Source organism: Lissotriton vulgaris, chromosome 7, assembly GCF_964263255.1.
Source record: "Lissotriton vulgaris chromosome 7, aLisVul1.2, whole genome shotgun sequence".
Lineage (NCBI taxonomy): Eukaryota > Metazoa > Chordata > Amphibia > Caudata > Salamandridae > Lissotriton > Lissotriton vulgaris.
In genome coordinates, this window is record NC_141695.1 from 33,103,818 (window position 1) to 33,126,714 (window position 22,897).

The 22,897-nt window shown below is 43.8% G+C and overlaps 1 protein-coding gene across 1 annotated transcript in view; it reads left to right on the top strand.

Moving 5' to 3' along the window:
* Nucleotides 1-22,897, top strand: part of LOC147700599 (transient receptor potential cation channel subfamily V member 6-like) — a 117,528-nt gene that overhangs the window by 63,443 nt on the left and 31,188 nt on the right. The window contains exons 7-11 of the mRNA XM_086929704.1: nucleotides 2,760-2,906; nucleotides 4,890-5,102; nucleotides 11,807-11,893; nucleotides 11,983-12,059; nucleotides 15,207-15,372. Of these exons, the coding sequence (XP_086785830.1) occupies nucleotides 2,760-2,906; nucleotides 4,890-5,102; nucleotides 11,807-11,893; nucleotides 11,983-12,059; nucleotides 15,207-15,372 (690 nt within the window). The remainder of the gene's footprint in view (nucleotides 1-2,759; nucleotides 2,907-4,889; nucleotides 5,103-11,806; nucleotides 11,894-11,982; nucleotides 12,060-15,206; nucleotides 15,373-22,897) is intronic.

Consider the following 22,897-nt stretch of genomic DNA (forward strand, 5'->3'; position numbering starts at 1 on the left):
GAAATTTGCGGTCGCAAAATACTGGCAATTTATCACCTACTTCAAGTAGGTGGTAGACCACTCGCAAACTGGAAGGGGTCACCAGGGGACCCCTTCCCCTTTGTGTATGGGTCATGACATTTTTTTTAAGGGCAGAAGTTTCATTTTTCTTTTTTTTTTATTGCATCCCGTTCTCCTTTGAGGAAAACAGGCTGCATTTAAAAAGAAATCCACTTTATTTAAAAGCAGTAACAGACATGGTGGTCTGCTACCAACCCTGTGAGTGCTAGCCATTCCTAATAGGGTCGCAAATTGCGCCTGCCTCATTAATATTAAAGAGGCATGCAATTTGCGAACCCATTAGGAATTGCAAACAGAGTGTGAGACAATGTTGTACATCCCAATTTGCGAGTCGTAAATTGCGAGTCGCAAATGCCACGCAATTTGCAAGTCACAAATTGGTGGGTTGTACATATGGCCCCTAAACTCTTATTATAATTACAAATCTTAAAGATTAACCAGTACATTCTAATTGGAGCCCAGCGGATTATAATAAAAAAATGAATTTAAATATAAATACTTTTGCAAACCTTTCGTAAAATGTCAGATTCCTTATGCATGCTGGACAGTCTCGCAAGATGTTTTTGCTACTTTGTGTGAGAAAGGCATCTAGGGCCCGATGTACAGGGATTTTGGCCCCTTTGTGACTGCAAAATAGGTCAGCCCAATGTACCAACCCTATTTTGCGAGTCCCTAATCAATTAGCGACTCACAACATAGGGTTAGCGACTCGCTATTAGGAGGTGGCGTGCCAAGGGCGCCCCTTACTAACAGCGAGTCCATACCCTATGTATGAATGTTTTGCGACTGCAATATCGGTCGCAAAACACTCGCAGATTACCACCCTTTAGAGAAGGGTGGTAAAGCACTCACAAATGGAAGGAGTCCCCAGGCTACCCTTTCCCCTTTGAGAATGGATGGGCAAATATTTAAGAGCAGACATTGATTCCAGGGACCAGTGCCTGCCCTTAAAAAATGAAACAGAATGTTTCACTTCTATTTTTTAAATGCATCCTGTTTTCCTTTAAGGAAAACGGGCTGCATTACAAAAAAATGCTTTATTGACAAAGCAGTCCCAGACATGGATGTCTGCTGACCCCAGAAGACCACCATCCCTGGGAGTGCCAGCCATTCCCAATGGGGTCGCAAACTGCGACAGCCTCATTAATATTCTAAGGCATGCAAAATTGTGACCCCATTGGGATTCTCAAACCGTGTCTGAGACACTGTTATACATTGGATTTTGTGACTCCCAAATTGTGGCTCGCAATTTGTCACAATTTGCAAGTTGCAAAATCCAATGGGCGTACATCTGGCCCCTAATTTGTGAGCAATCACACAAAATTTCTGAAAAAACACAAAAAATTCAAATGCCAAATCTAATGCTATATTTTCGTTTGAAATGCATCCTTGCATACGTTTTTTAATGCGAGATGCATTTCAAATTTAAAAATATCATGACAACTGCAAGTGCTAAGAGCAACAGCCACTTCCGTCCATTATTGTTAGTCTAACCCGTTGCCTGTAAGATTGTGCTGCAAACGGTGCACATTACACAACTTTGCTCAACAATTATAATGATACATTCCCAAAATGATGCAAATTACGCCGGCGTCATTTAAATTCCACCCACATCTTGTTTGCAGTACAGTTAATTGTCTACAAATTTGAAAACTTAAAAGGAAATTTCAGTGCTTTAGTGAGTAAAACGTACCATGTCTGTGACTCCTTTTAAATAAAGTATTCTTTTTTTTTTTTTAAATACAGCCTGTTTTCCTTAAAGGAAAACAGGATGTGTTTCAAGAAAATAATATAACGTTTATCTTTCATTTTTTTAAGTTTAGGCAGTGGTCCCTGGTCCCTGGGACCACCATCTGATCTTAAAAAATATATTTTTTTAAATATTTGCTAATAGACTGGGGAACCGTCCCCATGTGTGAATATTACTGGCATTCAATGACAAAACATTAATGCATTCCACTGTGGTTTTATATTTCGTCCTAAACACGCCCCTTCCATATACCGAATCGTAAACCCAAATTGTGCTTCTGTAGAACTGCACTTTGCCATATTTACCTTACAAAAAGAGCATTTTTGTGCTCACAATTGGCCTGATTCGGCAAATGTGTTTGACAGCAAAAATGCTTTGTCCATCTAGCCCATCATCTATGATGTTTTTTTATTTTGTTTTACCAAATGACCCGTGACCTTTGATCTCAATTTGACTGCTATATTGACCTTTATCTCAGTTCTCAGGATCATGCTTGGTATGGATCCCACCACCGCAGTTCTAATATTTGTGGCCCTTTATCATCTGTACTCTTAGATTGTGCCCATTGTGTTTTCACAATAATTTTCCATGTCATTTAAGTGCACTTCACAAACATGTCTGCTGCCTATTGCAGTGTCTTCAAATGCCACAGAAATGTGTGTGTACATTAAAACACACATTGCCATAAAGATGGGGTCTTATTTTAGGGTTTGAATGCATTTTGAGGGTCAAGATTAAAATGACATGTTACTCTTGAGTATCTGAGTGGGCCATCCACAAAAGGAACTTGGTAATTACGTAATGGGCCAACTGAAAAAGGCACCACATGTGAGAAAATAAGAATAATATAGAATTAAATTTTTTTTTATTCCACTAGGGAAGCAGCTTCTTGCAGATAGGCTGTGATCTGTCTAGCTATTACCTAACCAGCCTTCTCTTCTCTGCACAGATGTTCGAGCACTTAGTGGAGAAGGTGAAGAAGAAGCAATTTTCCTTTGGCCCAATCTCCTACACCCTCTATGACCTCACCGAGATAGACAATTGGGCCCTGGAGCAGTCCATCTTGAAGTTGGTCAGCTCTTCAAAGAGGAAAGAGGTAAATATCTCAAAACAACATCACTTTTTACAACAGTAGTATCTTATTCTCTGAGCATGAAAAGATATGATAGTTTGCAATTTAAGGATATCATCCGTTTATTTCACCTTGTCTTAGGAGCTCGTCGGAGAATCAGAAAAACCACAATCCCATAATGACGGCAGAGCTAACCTTTCCGACAGCCTTTCTGATATGGAAAGGCTGTCGGGAAGTGACTTGAGGGGCCCCTAGCAGAGCACCCCATCCCTCCGCGGCCTCTGCTATGGGGCTGGGGGGCACCTATGGTGACTCCTAAACATCCCTGCACCATATGGCAGGCACCTCGTGGTGGTGTCTGCCACGCGGTGCAGGGATGCTTACAAGCATCCATTCTTCAATACCAGCTTGTGCTGCAGGCCTTCTCCACGCGCAGCACAAGCTGCCACTGAAAAAGTGATGTTTCTGACCGCCCATAGGGCTGCCGCATCCAACTTGTGTGGTCGGTACAGCCGACCTTAGGTTGGGCGGTTCCAATCCGTAGCAGAGCCGTCTGCCTGACATCGTAATTAACTACTTAGTTCTTTGATTTTATTTGTTAAAGTTGTTATTTTTGATGTATTATATATAGTTTCGTCAGTTTTAATATACATTTATTTATATATAATGTTATTAATATTTAGGTTGGTGTTTAAATGTTTGTTGTTACTGCTAATTTGTGTTTGGGATCTATTGTTATTATTTTAGTTATATAGTTTATAAAGGTGAATAGAAAATATTTTGTAGTTATAATATACCCCATACCACTACTATGATCCCAAAATAACCCTTTCCAGACTCTCCCCTACTCTACCCCTCCTTGCATCATCTCATACCTCTTTTACTATTCTAATCCCCCAAAACAAGCCTTTCTAAACTGATCCCTCTGACTCTTACCCCTCCACCTCCCTTTCTACTCATCCCAACACTCCTCCTAATGCTATGAGCTCCAAACCATCCCTCCACTATCCTTTTCAACCCGAATAACAGACTAACATGTCCACCACTCAGAGTAATTTCATATTTCACCATACTAATTCACCACTAATACTTTTTGGATTCCGGATTAGCGTGCTACTCACGAAAAAGCGCTTCAACACCTCATCAGGGGTAGCAAACGCTATATAAATGCAAATCTTTTCCCTCTTCTATCCCTCCGCTATCCTTCTCAATCCAAATAACTGACTAACATATCCACCACTCAAATTACTTTTATATTTCACTATACTAATTCACTATTAATCCTTTATGGGTTCCGGAGTAGTGTGCTACTTGCCGAAAGAGTGCTTCAACACCCTATCAGGGGTAACAAGCTCTGTATAAATGCAAACCTTTTTCCCTTTTTAATCCCTCCACTATCCTTCTCAATCCAAATAACTGATTAATAATCCACCACTCAAATTACTTTAGTTATTCACTATATTAATTCACAACTAATCCTTTATGGTTTTCCGGAGTAGTGTGCTACTCTCCGAAAATATGCTTTGACGCCTCGTCATATATTGAATGAATTACTGCTTTGAACTCAGTAGAACACTAGAGAAATGTAAATTGATCAATTCCTCTTTGTGTGGAATATTTTCTGTCCTTGGGGCAGACATTTTCCTTTGTCATGTCTTAATGATTTTTGGATTGTTCTATCATTTTGTTTGGGCACTGGAATTGGACTCCATTCCTTGTACACATGCTCTGTAGAAAAGGGAAAAATTACAAAGGAACACAATTCAGTACTCAAGACACTAAGGGAATTACAGCCTAGGGATACATCACACTTGGTTCCAAACTGTGGCCAACGCTTTATTCATTTTCACACTTTCCTTTCTTTAACTCTGTTTTCTATGATAAAAGTTTACTTGAATATCTTCGTATTTTCTTTTGAAGTGTACATTAATAACTTGTGTAAAATGAATGATAACTGTCACAATTGTATCCCAAATCTCCTGTCTTATTCCTCTTGGATCATTTAAGGCCTGTCGTATCCTGGACCTGCCTCCAATGAAAGAACTTGTAAACATGAAATGGTGTAAATATGGCCGCCCCTACTTCTGCATCTTGGCGATTCTCTATGTGCTGTATATGATCTGCTTCTCTCTTGTATGTGCGAACCGACCTCTGAAACCCCGACTAAACCTCAGCAGCAACCCCAGGGACATGACACGCTACATCCAGAAGTCTCTACAGGTTTGTTCTTAGAGGGAGCATGGGCGGTGAGTGAGCAGTGGCAGGGCTCACAGCTGCTTTGCGCGCTGATATTCTGTTTTAACAGTGGTCACGTAGTGTTTTAATACGGACTGTGCTGCACAGCATACTTTATTTTAAACTGTCCTTTTGTGTGATTAGCGGCTGCACTTTTAGCGGTGTTTCCGCTGGAGTCAAGTCCTTAGTGGGCTGAGGCTTCGTGAATTCCCCCCCGGATTCCCCGACTCACCGGACGCATTGGGGTGCCTGTCTTGTCTTCCCTCCTCCACGCCTCGGTCCGACAGGGTGGCTAGCACTGTTGAGCGGAGGGCGTGGAGGTGAGAGACAGTCACTTCCGCTTCCGCCTGCGAGTGACCGGTTAGCGGTCTAGTCGCGGTGAGGCAGACGGGCTGAGGGCTTTAAAAGGAGGATGTCATTTCGGAAGCGCAGCGGACGAGCGCAGCGGGCGCGACGAAGGCGCGCCGAAGTGTCGCCAAAGTCGAGCCCGTCTGCGCCCGTCCGCGGCCGACAGCGGGCTAGGGCGACAACCCCTGGCCGTAAGATCTATTGGGCTAAGGATCAACTTCTTGGCCTCCGTCCTCACACTGCATCCATATGCATGCACGGTATGTTGAGTGACGAAAGGGAATGTCCTCACTGTGGTTTCCGTTTCACTACCCTGTTGCGGGATACCACGGAGCAAGTACTTTCCTGTGGTCTCCTTAACGTAAGGTCACTACGCAAACACAGACTCGACGTCTTTGAGTTGCTTACAGATAAAAAGTTCGACCTATTGTTTCTTACGGAAACTTGGTTAGACCAGTTTTCCGACTCGGACATTATCGAGGCCACGCCGGAGAACTATTCGTGGGTTAGGCAGGATAGGCCAGAGGGGGTGGGAGGGGGGATTGCTATTATTTTTAGGAAAACTCTGGGCTGTTGCCTAGAGCGCATGCTGATCGTGGAGAGTGAGGCCGGAGTTTTCACGATTCAAATCAACGGGGGCACGACGATCAAAGGATGTCTGGTGTATCGGCCGGCAGGGGCTTGCACAAAGTTCAGGGAGAGCCTGCTAGAAAGCCTCATGGAGGCTACCCTTCGCAGGGATAAATTCCTCCTATTAGGAGACCTGAACTTGCATTTAAACTGCCCAGAGGATACAGGGGTTAAGGATTTCTGTCGGGATATGGAAGCTCTTCAACTGGAATTGAAGCTATTGGACCCCACGCACCGCCAGGGACACCTTTTGGACCCGGTTTATGCTAACTGGGGAGGTGTGGAGGTGTCCGGAATAGAGCCTATCCCCTGGACAGACCACTTTCTGGTGGCATTCTCCATACAGAGCTCAAAAACCAACAAATCCAGTCAGGCACCCCCTAATTATCTTAGGAGGAAGTGGGCTAAATTCTCGGTGGAGGATTTTAATCAAGCTTTAAGTAGGGAAGGTCAGCCTGGTGGTGAAGACATAGAAACGGCGGTCTCTAACCTGAATCAGCGCATCACTGAAGCGCTTGACCAGACAGCCCCACTCTGCCGCACATCCACATGTGCTCTGAAAGAACGATCAGCCCCATGGTTTAGTGGTGAGCTGAGGCTAACAAAGGCGGACTGTAGGCGAGCCGAAAGAGTCTGGAGGGTGTCTTATGACAACCAGACTAGGGAACTGTTCTTGGAAAAAAGACGCCTTCACCATAGGCTGATTAAAAAGTCTAAGGCAGCCTACTATGCAGGACAAATCCTGGGGGCGGAAAACTCGGTCAAAGAACTCTTCTGCATTTACAAGTCTCTGACCACGGTAAACTTACCTACAGAGCCGGAGAGTTGCTCAACGGAGTCATGTGACCGTATTGCCGAATATTTCTCTACTAAAGTCGAGAAGATCTACTCGACTTTCCCTAAGCCGCCGACAGGGATTGACTTTGAGGTAGCTTTGAGGGACACGGAGACGGCAGGGCATCTTACAAACTTCCGCACCCCCCCTTTTGAGGATCTAGTAGTGGTGTGTCGTTCTGTCAAATCAGGGTCCCCGTGGGACCCGGTGTCACCCAAACGCTTGGCGGACAGCCTGGAAGTTCTGGAGCCTTATATGAGGCACGTCCTGGATACCTCTTTCGGATCGGGAAGTTGTCTGAGGGGTGGAAACAGGCGGTGGTGCTCCAGCTCCGGAAGAAACCCCACTTAGGCTTCGAGGTATTAGAGAATCTGAGGCCCATCTCACTCCTGCCTTTTCTGTCCAAAGTGGCGGAAAAGGTGGTTAATACCCAAATTATGAAGCATGTGGAAGAGACGGGACTGCTCCACGCGACGCAGTTTGGCTTTAGGCCTCGCCATTCTACCGAGTCCGCCCTCCTTATGGCTAGGGAACATCTGAGAGAGGGTGTGGATGCAGGCCAGACTATGGCTTTGATCCTGTTGGACCTCAGCGCGGCGTTCGACACTGTAGCTCACAACATCTTGCTACAGTGTCTGAACAGAGGTGGCATCTCTGGTACCGCGCTGAGATGGATCCAGGACTTCCTCAAGGGGAGAAGCTTTCGAGTTAGGCAAGGAGACTGCTATTCAAAGGGGGTCCCCCTGGGCCAAGGCGTGCCGCAGGGCTCGTCTTTGAGCCTGACCCTTTTCAATATGTATGTCGCGCCTGTTGCCTCGATTGTGGAGAGTCATGGTCTCCAATTGGTTTCGTATGCCGACGATACGCAGCTGGTGATCTCCCTATCGCACGCGCCCTGTCTTGCTGCCGATGGCTTCCGGTCGTGCATGAAAGATCTTGCCGAGTGGATGGCCATCAACTGTTTGAAGCTTAATGGCAGCAAGACAGAGGTGCTGGTGGTGGGGAGAGCCCAGTCTGCTTGGTCGTAGGCATGGTGGCCACCCTGTCTTGGACCTACCCCAACCCCCTGCCAAGAGGCACGTAATCTGGGGGTGTGGTTTGATGCGGGTCTTACTTTTGGCCCCCAGATCGCCGGGTGGTGGGAGTTTGTTTTGGGATTTTGAAGAAACTGAGAAAGGTCCTTGACTTACTCCTGATCGGTGCCCGTCAAACCCTGGTTCATGCTTTGGTGACAGCTAGGTCGGATTACGGGAACCTGCTGTACCTGGGGGCTCCAGAAAAAAGCATGACACGCCTGCAAGTGCTGCAGAATGCGGCAGCACGTTTGATTCTCAGGCTGCCCAAAAGGGCGCCTTCTAAGGCGGCCCTCCAGAAGCTACACTGGCTCCCTGTGAGGAGAAGAGTGGAATACAAAGCCCTCTGCACCTGTCATCGAATCTTGAATGGCAGGGCACCCGACCCTCTGAATAAACTGATCGAAGTGTATCAACCAACACGAGCGCTTAGATCCGCAGGGGGCGGTCTACTGAGGATCCCTAGAGTTAAGAAAGCCCGCATGGGAGGTAGGTCCTTTAGATGCTTAGCGGCAAATAATTGGAATAAATTACCAGCGGACCTGCGCCTGGAACCGGAGGAAGCTAGGTTCCGAGCGAAACTTAAAACATTCCTTTATACTAAATAATTGTCCACTCAGTTTTTGTGCTCCCTGCACGCTGCCTCTCCCACTTTTAGCGCGTGGACACGCCGGTGTGCGTAACGCAGTGCTTTATAAATGTCCCAATAATAATAATAATAATAACGTGTGTGTTGTTGGGAATATCTGTGAAATTGACATTCAGATGTAGTTATAGGTAGGATTGAGAGCATCTGAGGAACAGGGTCTGCATCTGTGGACCTAGAGGGAGGGCATTATATTTGTATACCCATGTCAGAGGTCTATATAAGCACTGAGATCCTCAGAGGGGTCCATAAATAGTCACTATGACCCAGAAATGTGAAGACAATAATTATAATAATAAATATATAGCTTAACAGTGTAGAATAGTAAATACTCACTTCTTGAAAGTCAATGGGTCCTGGAGGCGGATAGTGGGATCACTGACATAATATCGAATACACAAATATAGAATGATCAAAATATCGAAGAAAAAATATAGAATGCAAAAATATCGAATTAAAAATATAGTTTAAAAAAATATAGTTAGTCAAAATATCGATTTTTTTTTTAAATGCCTTAAAAGTAATTTAAAATTAATTAAATAATAAATATAACATGTTCTATTACCACTCCAGTGAGTGCAACAGTATGGAAAGCGTTGGATAGCGTAGGGGTAAACATTACTATTCCCACTCCAGAGAGTGCAACAGTAGGGAAAGCGTTGGATAGCGTAGGGGTAAAAATTACTATTCCCACTCCAGTGAGTGCAACAGTAGGGAAAGCGTTGGATAGCGTATGGGTAAAAATTACTATTCCCACTCCAGAGAGTGCAACAGTAGGGAAAGCGTTGGATAGCGTAGGGGTAAAAATTACTATTCCCACTCCAGATAGTGCAACAGTAGGGAAAGCGTTGGATAGCGTAGGGGTAAAAATTACTATTCCCACTCCAGAGAGTACAACAGTAGGGAAAGCGTTGGATAGTGTAGAGGTAAAAATTACTATTCCCACTCCAGAGAGTGCAACAGTAGTGAAAGCATTGGATAGCGTAGAGGTAAAAATTACTATTCCCACTCCAGAGAGTGCAACAGTAGGGAAAGCGTTGGATAGCATAGGGGTAAAAATTACTATTTGATATTAAATTACTTACCTTCAATTCGATATTTTTCACCACTATGTTCTGTCCATTCGATATTTTGTCCATTCTATATTTTGACTTCGATATTTTGGTAATTCTATATTTTGAATTTGATATTTTGTCTTGTTACCGGATAGTGTAATGGTACGCGTTGTAAAAGCATGCTTTGTACCGTCATACAACCGTGCCAAGGGTGTCCCTTACTAACAGCAAGTCCATACCCTATGTATGAATATTTTGCGACTGCAATTGCGGTCGCAAAACACTTGCAGATTACCACCCTTTTCAGAAGGGTAGTAAAGCACTGACAAACGGAAGGGGTCCCCAGGGTACCCCTTCCCCTTTAAGAATGGGTACACAACAATGTGTGTTGTTAAGAGATCCATGGTCTGTACAGTGAACATGGTCCTCATATTCTTATTTTTCCATACGTTTGGAGAATTTTACATCTAGTGAAGCTGTTGGTGTATGGAAAGCCGTTTTCAGGGTGCTCTTCACTTGGTCATGAATTACCTTACAGACTCCCCTTAAACAGGTGTGTGACATGACCATGCTCCCTGACACTAGTAACCACTACATTAACCTGACCAATCAAACATCTCCATAACAATTATCATGACCTGACATTACTTGAAAAGGTACTATTGACATTTAGGTCATAGAAAATTTTGTACTAGGGTCAAGTATATGTAACGACAAGCCAAGTTAATGGCCATGAGCCAGTTTAACATGCAGGCGATGCACTGATCGTCTTGATGAAATGATGTTGGGGTAAGGGTGCTGCATGCCTTAACTAGCACACTAAGGTGCAGGTTACTGGTTCATAATAATTTGGGTGTCTAACTAGCTGGTTTTACCTCTCAGCCAGTAGAATAATAACTGAGGCACCCAGTTTTATGGTATTTATTTTTTTAACATTTCCATCTGTATTTATCCATATTTATATTTGGGCCACATTATTAGTATGTATCCATATTTATTTTATAGTTTGCGAATACGTGGAGTTGGTAAATTTCCACATTTATTTAACTGACAAACATGCACTCCTACTTTGATGCCTGTCATGGCTTCACAAATTCAGTAGCCAAATATAGCAAACACTAGACCAACAGGTAAATTGTAGCAATTTTCTACAAATATATTTAACACATTCTTGTATTTCAAGATAATTTAACCTGTTTTTAACTCCCCATGCTATCTATCTGCTCATCTGCTGTCTTGTAATTCACAAGAGACAGCATGGAAAGTCGCTCATTACAAGCACAATTTTCAGTATTTTTTACCGCTTTTAAAAATAAATACAGACAGGAAACACAAAGTTTTCTGTCTTTATTTATCTGTAAAAATCAGTAAAAACAGAAAACTGGGAGCTTTAATCATAACTCATTCCCTTCCAAAAGGAATCCAAGAGTTCCTCCTCATCTGTGCCACAGAATTACTGCACATGAGCTCTCTTGCAGGTCCTTCAGGACAGCAACTGCATAAAAGTGTTTCTATATCACATAGACGTGGCAATGTGGAAAAGCTGTCTTGCCGTTTAGCCCCTTTATGCATTGAAATTTAAATATTGTGACACACAGCTCCAATCGTTACCCATACTTCATTGCAGTCTGGATGGAATATTAATTTATCCAAATGAAATTTGTGAATTTCACATCAATTAAAATTCCTGAAATGTCTATTTTTATATTATTTTTACAAATGCTTGGCTGCAGGATACTGATTTAAGAGACTTCTGAACCAGTGTTCTGTAGATATCCTGCACGTTTTTGTTCAAGCTAGGTTTTCCTTGTTATACCAGAAAACCACAATTTGCTTAATTGTGTGCAATTCTGTGTACATTTAACCATCCTCAAAATGTTGTACACAGCCTGTGGCTGAAATTGGCTGCAAAGGAACTCCCCAAAGCCTTCTCTGAATAATGATTGTTGTACAATTTTACTATGGTGTGTTGTGTGTAGTGGTGTCATCAGAGTTTTTACTAGTCAACTGAAGCAGTCTGTAGACAGATTCTAAAAATGATTGTTTCAAAGAGATCTAAGGTCATAGTGAGACATAAAGAACCCCTTTTCTTTTACTCTCAGGAATCGTATGAGACGTCTGCAGATGAGCTTCGGCTTGTGGGAGAACTGATCAGTGTTGTTGGAGCTTTTGGTATCTTAATTATAAAGGTAAGTATATAGGTGATACCACATTTCTTGAAATAGTAATGTTCCTACCTTCTGCCCTTAAAAAAATACTAATTGATGACTACACTTAGCTTCCAGGACTGCTGCGGATCCGTGATTTTCGCTTCTTTTTAGATACCGTTGCTGGGGGGCCCTTCCACCTGATTATGTGAGCATTTTAATTTTTATTCATTAAGAACAATGTTTCACTGTTATAGGTACACCTACTCCTCTGTCTTCTTTCTCATATGTCTCATTCTGTATTTGTCCATATGTATGTCAGAATAAAAATACTTTTCCAAAAAAGGCACATGACAAACAATTCTCAGGATAAAATCGCCTGCAACAAAACAACATTTAACTGCCAGCCAAGATGTAAATTCCCACATTAAAATTACCTGCAATAATTTAATTTCACCTGTTCACTTAACATTAACATAACACCCACAATGTTAACTCCCACATTAAAATTCTCTGTAGTAACTTATTTCCACCTGTTCGTGTAACATTAACATGCCAGACAAAATTTTAATTCCAATATTAAAATTATTTGTAATAATTGTATTTCACTTTTAAACTTCACATTAAAATTCCACCCAAAATGTAAACTCACACATTCAAATTTCCTGTAATCATTTTATTTCACCTGTTCACTTAATATTAACATGCCACCCAAAATTTAAACTCACACATTCAAATTCCCAGTAACAATATTATGTCATCTCTTCACTCAATATTACCATGCCACCCAAAATGTAAACTCCCACATTTAAATTCCCTGCAATAGCTTAATTTTACCAGTTCACTTCAGATTATGATTTCACACAAAACGTAAAAAGCCACTTTAAAATCCCCTGTAATAGGTGTATTTCACATGTTCAGTGAACATTAAAAAAGTCACTTAAAATGTAAATTTCTGCACTACATTTCCCTGTAATAATTTCAATAAATCATTCTTTTACAAATGTATCTGAAAAGTAGCCAGCCTAAATATAACTGTAAATAGTATTGCACATTAATAGTAAACATTGCCTGAGCTAATTTGTGATGGTTAAATTTCATAAGAAGATAATGAGGGCAGGGGAAAGAGGAGAGATCAATGCTGATCAGTATTGAAATGTAAACTTGGACATCTATCTGGAATTAGAAACGACTAAATCCAAAGCAATATGCATGCCCAGAAATATGAATAAAATTAGCATAAGCCTCCTTGCAAGGATTAGGCAACAGTTGTTTGAGAAATCTTGGAGTTCCTATTAGGCTATGCAAAAGAGTCCAGTCTAGATTTTAATTTTTAAAAAGTTACACTAGAATATATAGTGGAAGGAGTTGAAATAAATAAAGAAAAAGAAATGCTAGAAATATCATTTGATATTTTGTATATCTTTCTCTGATTTTAAATTTAGAAATGTAGTTTTTAGTGGGCACTGTCTTATGTTTGGAATGAAGTATTGCCAAATCTCCTTTCTTGATACCATATTTATGCCTCAATGCTGCCAAAGAAAATCTTTTCAGCTTTTGTTTTGTGTCTGCACAAAACAGGATCAGTGTTCCAAAGTCCTGCAAGTTAAGGCAGAGCAAAATGTAAGCTTGTCAGTGGTGGCAGAAAGTGTGACTTCTTTGCCACATGCCCCCCTCTTTTCATTTCAATTCAGTTCTTTGCCCCTAGTAGAGTGAAGCCCTGTTACCCTAAACCTCAGATGGGCATGTCCCATTGCAACAGAAAGAAGGTCTGTATGTTGAACATGTTCACCAGTTCTGCAGCTGACAGCATCAGAGAGTAACTGTGGGTGCCATTGTGGAACCTGTACTATTAGTTAAGGGGCTTAAATTGCCACAACTAGTACTTTCTTCACATAAAATGGCAGTGAAAGTGCTTCCTGCACAGAGATCTCCTCTGCTGAGGGTTAATGAAATGAAATTACCTCAAACATCCTTTTTAAACAGTGGAATACTGATGGGGTTTATGAGGCAACTCAGGGTGCTAGACACAATGACGAATCTTGAGTGCACAAAAACAAAATGAGGACTGTCATAGAATGGAGATGTTCCATTATTGTCTATATAGGAGGAGACCCCTGGTATGCTGCACTCTTTATTTCATTTGAGTGGCAACATCCACATTGCTCTGTGTATTCCTTTTGCGTGGCTCTGTATCTTTTCCCTTGTTCTTTTCTTGATCTTTCCATTGTTGCTTCTTTTATTGTTCCTCATTGTTTGGTCCTTTTCTCCAGGTCACTTACCTTTGCTTGTTATTTTTTTCATATGCACGAGGTCTCCTCTTGGTTCCAGTGCTCTAGTGTTATCTGCTGTGATTTTCCCAGCTGCCTTAGCCACCCCCAACCGTGTGTGCCTCTGATTTGCAAATTCTGTATGTATTGATCCAGCACGTTCTTCCAGCCCACTCTGCTCTTTAATTCCATTTCTGTGTCTCCTCCTTGTTTTTGAATGAAGTTTTCTTCCACAGAAGCCTCTCTCTTAGAGCTCTGCTTCCCTCCCCACTCTGCGCTGCTCGCTGTCCACAGATGTCGGCTTTCGTCCACATGTGCTTGATGTTTCTCAGTACGTCTACTCCCTTCCTGCTCCTTTGGAACTGTGTAGGCCACTTTTCTTCATTCCTTAGTATTTTTTAATTTTCTCTTTATTATAGTGGTCTTCATTTCATTATCTTGCTTCTATTCATTCATCTCTAGACCTCTATTTCTTTGGTTTTGTGATTTAGATGTAAACCCAGATTACGTCGCTGAATTGCTCTACTGCTCAGTGCCACGTAATTGAACTCCAACCAAGGGACCTTTCCTTGACACGATTTTCTACACACGTTCTTGGGACACATTATCTAAATATGTTGGGACAATAAAGCTGTTTGCACTTCACCTATAAATACAAAAAACTGAAATAGCTAATGGTTATTAAATAAATGTATATGTAACTGAAAATTACAACAGATTGAGTTGTAACATAGGTTTTTAATTTAACATAACCATAGACAAAGAAAAAGCGTTGACGGATAAATATGAAAATCAAGATGGCCACCCATATATTTACAAAGCACTGCCGCCATTCTAGTATCAGCCAATCAGACCAGGGAATCATTTGGTGAGAGGAAGATAGAGTGGGTGGGGGACAGAAGACTTAGGGCCTGATTTGGTGGTTAGACTTAATACACTTTTAATGGGGGGGGGGAGGGGGGTACCGGTCACATTTATTATGGAGCACCCACCAACCATACTCTAAAACAGGCCCTTAGTTACTATGTTTGGTACCCAAAGTTCCTGAGTCCTACATCTTACTACCTTTCTCTCTCCTTCCATAGAGTCATTCATGGTTGCCTGGTCCTCGTCATCCTGCTGATGCGCGTCACTAACACAGACGGCGAGGTGGTACCCATGTCCTCAGCCCTTGTCTTCGGATGGTGTTACGTCATGTATTTTGCACGCGGATTTGAGATAGTGGGGCCGTTCACTATCATGCTACAAAAGGTGAGAACCTCATAACTGGGTCCAAAACAGAGGAATCCTATGAGGTTAAGATATAAAAATATGTGTATTTGGTGAGGCACAAGTTTGTATTTCAAAACAGCATCATTTGGGGACTGCACTTCGGATTATAATTATGATGTGGTGCTGGTGCTGGTGCGGTGACTTGCTCTGTTGTGGTGATAAATATATTGCATTATGGTCTGGCATAAAACAGCTGTAGACGTTTGCCAGAGGTCATGTAATGAAGATAAAGAAATCATGATATACTTGGAGAATGGCTTTGGGTTAGCCCCCTTCAGCCATTGCTAGTTGTCACTGTCAGTCACTGTCTTGGATCATCTCCACAGGATATATAGCGCGGCAACGGGTCAGCTCACTGGAACGTTGCTTGTTTGGAAATGCCTTACACATCATGGATCACCAATAGGAAAGAAGTCACCTTCTTGGACTATCTTCACAGGACATATAGCTGGGCAATGGTTCAGCTCCCTGGACCGTTGTTTGGTTGGTATTGCATTACACATTATAGGTCAGCCAATAGGAAAGATGTTTGGTGATGGAAGTGTCAGTCATCGTGGTTGATGCCGTTTCCATCCCTTTATTCTGAATCCAGGCACCAAAGAGCAGTGGAGTTCCCTTCTGGAGACACCTCCTCAGTCTCCCCCATACGCAGATGAGGTTACTTATACCCAGGGCTTCTGCCCATGCATACCTGTCCCCTTTGTATCAGTGGGACTGCGGTGGGGCCATGAGGTGATGAGGGTGGGTTCACTAAGCCATCACTGGGACTAGACTAAGAGCCCACTGTCTTCCCTCACCATCCCTTGCCATAAGTTGCTGAAAGTAAGGTGGACCTACTCTGTTAATGAAACCCTCTGCCAGGTCCATCTGTAGTCTGCCACTGTAGGATATGCAACACAACTGACAGCAGGAAGGGAAGCGTATGTACAGTGGGACAGACATCTTTGTGGTAGCATGAAATTCCCGCTCCTGCCCAGACCTTTGGCTCCCAGCGCTCCCGGCCTGCCGCCACCATGGACTCCTGCCACGGCAGCGCATGAGCGGACCCACACAGGGGTTCCAGGTGCTTGCACTTTTGGATGTGTTCTCGATGACTGATTATAAATGACTTTCAGGAACTTGTCTGTTTCCTTGTCCTGACAGCAGCCAGACACTAGTTTTTACTCTGAAATGCACCTTTAGAGAGTGACGTATCTTCATAAACAGTAACATTTAATGAGCAGCTCCACTTGGTCTTAGTTGATTTTCTCAGTTGTAAAACTGAACCTAGTGTGGTTTCCCTCTTTTTATAGTTCTCCTGAGTACTAGATTCTAAGCTGTAAGGGATCCCATCATGCATTCCTCTGTTTCTTCTTTTACAATGTAGTGACAAGTTTGGTGCCTGACATAGGCTCTCCACATCACTGGAGTCAAGCTATCCAGGCTGATGAAGGCTGATAGCCAGAAACCGGTCCTTGGATGCTTGATTCCGGTCTAGGAAAGACATGGCTTGGCAGTTCGGGCTGGACTGTTCCCATGAGGCACAGGGTCGAGGCTGATTCGCATATAGCCATTGTCTGACCTAGGGTGGTGTGGAGTTCAAAAAAAGATGGATTTAGGCCCAGATCTTTGTACTGGGGTGAATGTAAGACATTGTTCTGCATTCTGTCCATTAACTGTGTTTTTTGCAATGTTCACCCCGAGTGGGCTGGGTATGCTCAGACGTGAGTCCCAGGCTCTCCACATCACTGGAGTCAAGCTATCCAGGCTGAAGAAGGCTGATAGCCAGAAACCGGTCCTTGGATGCTTGATTCAGGTCACCATAGAGGGGAATACGAGCACAACTTGGCCACTTTCCCTTAAATAAAAGATGAGAATTCGACATTTAGGGCTATATACGTTAATAGTTGATATACGTTAATAGTCGATATGTGAAGTGTGTAAGTTTATGGAATTATTTTCATACTCTCTAAAGTAAGATATGTGACAACTATCGAGGTCGCAATGCTCTTATCGCTAAGAATTTATGTTGCTTTAATCCTTTAGGCACCTGTTGGTAGCTGAACATAACAGCACCACCGACATTGATTTTGTTGATTTTAACTAAAGGTAAATAAAAAAATCCTATCTTATGAACTTAGGAGCGATATGTGCCCCACTTGCGGTTTATGTTATAAATGGCCATTTAAAATGTCCCGTTTCTGGGCTAAATAATATATTATTAGCCTTCGTTTTAGTTCAAGGATCATCAAATGATCATCAAATGTTCAAAAAGTTCATGGCCAGTGCCCGTATATTCTTAAATCATATCCTTAGACACTGGCCATGAACTTTTTAACATTTGATGATCCTTGAACTAAAACGGCAATGACATGTTCGCGGCTCTCCCACCCCCCTTTGTATTGTATAAAATGGCTCCCATGAGCCATATGCTGACGAGCATGCACACCGGGAGCGGTAATAGTCCTGAGGAGATGACTGTGGTGTGGCATGTCGAGCAACCTCTGAAAATATTTTTCCCTACTGATGAAAGTTTTTAACCAGAAACACGTGTCTAGGGTTATGATTTAAGAATATACGGGCACAGGCCATGAACTTTTTGAACATTTGATGTTCCTTGAACTAAAACGAAGAATAATGAACTACAATGACCATGAGGCAATGGGGCAATCCGGCAATGACATGTTCGCGGCTCTCCCACCCCCCTTTGTATTGTATAAAATGGCTCCCGTGAGCCATATGCTGATGAGCATTGGGAGACGCCTGCACACCGGGAGCGGTAATAGTCCTGAGGAGATGATTGTGGCATGTAGAGCAACCTCTTAAAATATTTTTTCCAACTGATGAAGGTATTTAACCAGAAACACGTATCTAGGGATATGATTTAAGAATATACGGGCACTGGCCATGACATTTTTGAACATTTGATGATCCTTGAACTAAAACGAAGAATAATGAACTACAATGACCATGAGGCAATGAGGCAATCCGGCAATGACATATTTGCGGCTCTTCCACCCCCCTTTGTATTGACTAACTATATAATTTGGAATGTGATCAAACAACGTGTTTAGGACTATTGTATTTCCCTCTTATGAATTGGAATTATTTTCCTTATGTATTGTCCCATTATGTATTGTATATTGTTTTTTAACTTTGCTTTTTAACCTTGTTTTTAATATATCAAAATAAAATGTAAATTTTTTGTATCACTGTATCGGTTACATCATTTGCTGCTCCTAAGTTGTGACTTTTGTATTAATTGTTGATGTGCGTGTTCTAAACTGAGGTTAGCTTAAAAGTTCACCCAAAGGGGAATCTTTACTGACAGTCTGTTCCCATGAGGCACAGGGGCAAGGCTGATTTGCATATAGCCATTGTCTGATCTAGGGTGGTGTGGAGTGCAAAAAAACGATGGATTTAGACCCAGATCTTTGTACTGGGGTGAATGTAAGACATTGTTCTGCATTCTGTCCATCAACGGTGTTTTTTTCCATTGACATATTCTGAAGGATTGGACAAGAGTCCTTGCCACTAAAGAACAGCGCTGGCCATGTATGAAGCCTACCCTAGTGACCTGCCCTTCTCGCTTCACTCCACTGCTCCTTACTACCAATTAATGCACCAGTAATAAGGCGAAGACCTTTAGATAACTGTCATTGGAAGCACTGTTAATACACATGATTACAGCAAATGAAAAACATTATTTCCTGATATTTACAATTGCTGATAGGCCATTGATTAAACTTTTTTTTATTTTTTTAGACCTAGCGATTTAAAATGTAAGTATTTTCTGTGATCCTTTCATAAAGCTCAAAGACATAGGTCATTCTTTAAGTTATGCAAAAAAGTGAAAGGGAGCACACTTCCTCTTTCACAGCTGCGGTGCTCATAGCATAAGAGAGATCACTGCTGGCAAGTGATAATGGAGTGCAAGTCACTCACGAAAGGTGTTCACGTGAAATTTCATGTTAGCGTATTGCAATAGATTGGAGCATGTATATGAACTTTCACACACCTGGCAAGATTACCAGGAGCTCCTATAGTCTACTTAAGTTTCTATGGCAGGGCTCTGATGTGTATAAACATGATTTCAGAGCAAAGCATGTCTGCTGCCTCTAATTGTTGTTCACCCTCATTGAGAAAATACAGAACTTGAGCCTGCCCACCTCAAGTGTATTCACAAATTATTATTTTTTAGGTCTTGCCTTGGCAGCGCTTGCGCTGTCTTGTTGAGACATGCAGAATATACTATAGTGTGGAAGCTTTGTTTAAGCTCTGCCCACTCTCCGTCCATCTTCTGTATTAGCCTAGGTCCTAAATGCAGCCTTCCCATTGGTTTTAGGCGTGTTAGTCCCTCCTCCTGACGGCCGTGTTGTCATTTGTGTCCTTCCATGGCTATCGGCCCCTTTACTGTAAACACTATTTTCTTCCCATGCCTCCGCCAGTCTTCTCCAGCAGTCCATAACTTCTTGGGACGCTACCACTCCCCTGCACTTTTGTTTGTGCCTTTTTTCCCGCCCGTACTCCCTTTTAAAGTGCGATAGGACTCGCGTAAATACGAGTTCTATTGCTTTACAAATGCTTGTTTTTAAAGTAGTTTGCAGCGATGCCTTATATCGTATGCATGCGCTCCAAAAGTCAGGCAGCAGTTGCCTGACCAGCAGCGCTTAGCTGTGAAGTCTCCTGAAGGGGATCCCGGTGTGGGGATTCCCCCGTGCTGCAGGAGGAAAGCGGGAGCCTACCCCGCATTGAGGTCCCTGTGAACGGGAGTCTACCCCACATTTGGACTCATGGAGAAGCGGGAGCCTACCTCGCATTTAAAGCATTTAGAAGTGGGAGCCCACCCTGTATTTTCGGGCATTGAGAAGCGGGAGTCCACCCTGCATTTGTCAAGAGCCGCCGAGATCGGCCAAAACCGCTGCCTCGAGAAATCCGGAAGTCAGGCTAGGCTGCCTGACTTTGGGCAGAGCTTTTGGCCCAGCAGAGGAAGTTTCCTCATGGCCGCAAGTGGATTGAATTCAGTGGCAAAGTGTGGCAGGGTATGCTCAGACATGAGTCCCTTGCTCACTTTGCCACTGGATTCAAGCAAGCCGGGCTGAAGACGGCTGGAATGCCAGAAACCGGTCCTCGGAAGCTTGTTTCCGGTCCAGGGAAGACATGGCTTGGCAGTTCGGGCTGGACTGTTCCCATGAGGCACAGGGTCAGACTGATTTGCATATAGCTATGTCTGAACTGGGGTGGCAGAGTGGCCTAAAGAACGGTGATGGATTATACCCAGATCTTTTGACTCGGTGTGAGTGTTTGATTGATTTGGATGCTCCGTCCATCACCACCCCCTTTATTCCGCTTTTGGCCGCCTTAAGTGTGGCAGGGTATGCTCAGACGTGAGTCCCTTGCTCACTTTGCCACTGGATTCAAGCAAGCCGAGCTGAAGACGGCTGGAATGCCAGAAACCGGTCCTCGGAAGCTTGTTTCCGGTCCAGGGAAGACATGGCTTGGCAGTTCGGGCTGGACTGTTGCCATGAGGCACAGGGTCAGACTGATTTGCATATAGCCATGTCTGAACTGGGGTGGCAGAGTGGGCTAAAGAACGGTGATGGATTAAACCCAGATCTTCTGACTGGGTGTGAGTGTTTGATTGATTTGGATGCTCCGTCCATCACCACCCCCTTTTGTACTGCTTTTGGCCACCATAAGTTTGGCAGGGTATGCTCAAACGTGAGTCCCTTGCTCCCTTTGCCACTGGATTCAAGCAAGCCGGGCTGAAGACGGCTGGAATGCCAGAAACCGGTCCTCGGAAGCTTGTTTCCGGTCCAGGAAAGACATGGCTTGGCAGTTCGGGCTGGACTGTTCCCATGAGGCACAGGGTCGGACTGATTTGCATATAGCCATGTCTGAACTGGGGTGGCAGAGTGGGCTAAAGAACGGTGATGGATTAAACCCAGATCTTTTGACTGGGAGTGAGTGTTTGATTGATTTGGATGCTCTGTCCATCAACACCCCCTTTTGTACCGCTTTTGGCCGCCATAAGTGTGGCAGGGTATGCTCAGACGTGAGTCCCTTGCTCACTTTGCCACTGGATTCAAGCAAGCCGGGCTGAAGATGGCTGGAATGCCAGAAACCGGTCTCGGAAGCTTGTTTCCGGTCCAGGGAAGACATGGCTTGGCGGTTCGGGCTGGACTGTTCCCATGAGACAAAGAGTCAGACTGATTTGCATATAGCCATGTCTGAACTGGGGTGGCAGAGTGGGCTAAAGAACGGTGATGGATTAAACCCAGATCTTTTGACTGGGAGTGAGTGTTTGATTGATTCAGATGCTCCGTCCATCACCACCCCCTTTTGTACCGCTTTTGGCTGCCAAAGGTGTGGCAGGGTATGCTCAGACGTGAGTCCCTTGCTCACTTTGCCACTGGATTCAAGCAAGCCGGGCTGAAGGCGGCTGGAATGCCGGAAACCGGTCCTCTGAAGCTTGTTTCCAGTCCAGGGAAGACATGGCTTGGCAGTTCGGGCTGGACTGTTCCCATGAGGCACAGGGTCAGACTGATTTGCATATAGCCATGTAAAACCTGGGGTGAAAGAGTGGGTTAAAGAACAGTGATGGATGAAACCCAGATCTTTTGACAGGGTGTGAGTGTTTGATTGATTCAGATGCTCCGTCCATCACCACCCCCTTTTGTATAGCAGGGTGTTGCTGCCTGTGCTCCACCGGCTCTCACTTTACTGTGCTTAGCCATGCTCCTGAGGCACGAGTCATGAGTAGCAGGGTCTTATGGCCTGTGCTCCACCGGCTCTCTCATTCCTGTAGTTAGCCAAGCTCCTTAGGCACGAGTCATGAGGAGCAGGGTGTTGGTGCCTGTGCTCCACCGGCTCTCTCATTCCTGTGCTAACTCATGCTCTTAGGCACGAGTCATGAGTAACAGGGTGTTATGGCCTGTGCTCCACCGGCTCCCTCTTTCCTGTGATTAGCCATGCTCCTTAGGCATGAGTCATGAGTAGCAGGGTGTTATGGCCTGTGCTCTACCTGCTCTCTCATTCCTGTGGTTAGCCATGCTCCTTAGTAATGAGGAGCAGGGTGTTGGTGCCTGTGCTCCACCGGCTCTCTCATTCCTGTGGTTACCCATGCTCCTTAGGCACAAGTCATGAGTAGCAGGGTGTATTGGCCTGTGCTCCACCTGCTCTCTCATTCCTGTGGTTAGCCATGCTCCTTAGGCACGAGTCATGAGGAGCAGGGTGTTGGTGGCTGTGCTCCACCGGCTCTCTAATTCCTGTGGTTACCCATGCTGCTTAGGCACGAGCCATGAGTAGCAGGATTTTGTGGCCTGTGCTCCACTGGCTCCCTCATTCCTGTGGTTACCCATGCTCCTTAGGCACGAGTCATGAGTAGCAGGGTGTTCTGGCTGTGCGCCACCAGCATTCTCCTTCCTGTGATTAGCCATGCTCCTTAGGCACGAGTCATGAGTAGCAGGGTGTTGTGGCCTGTGCTTCACCGGCTCTCTCATTCCTGTGGTTAGCCATGCTCCTT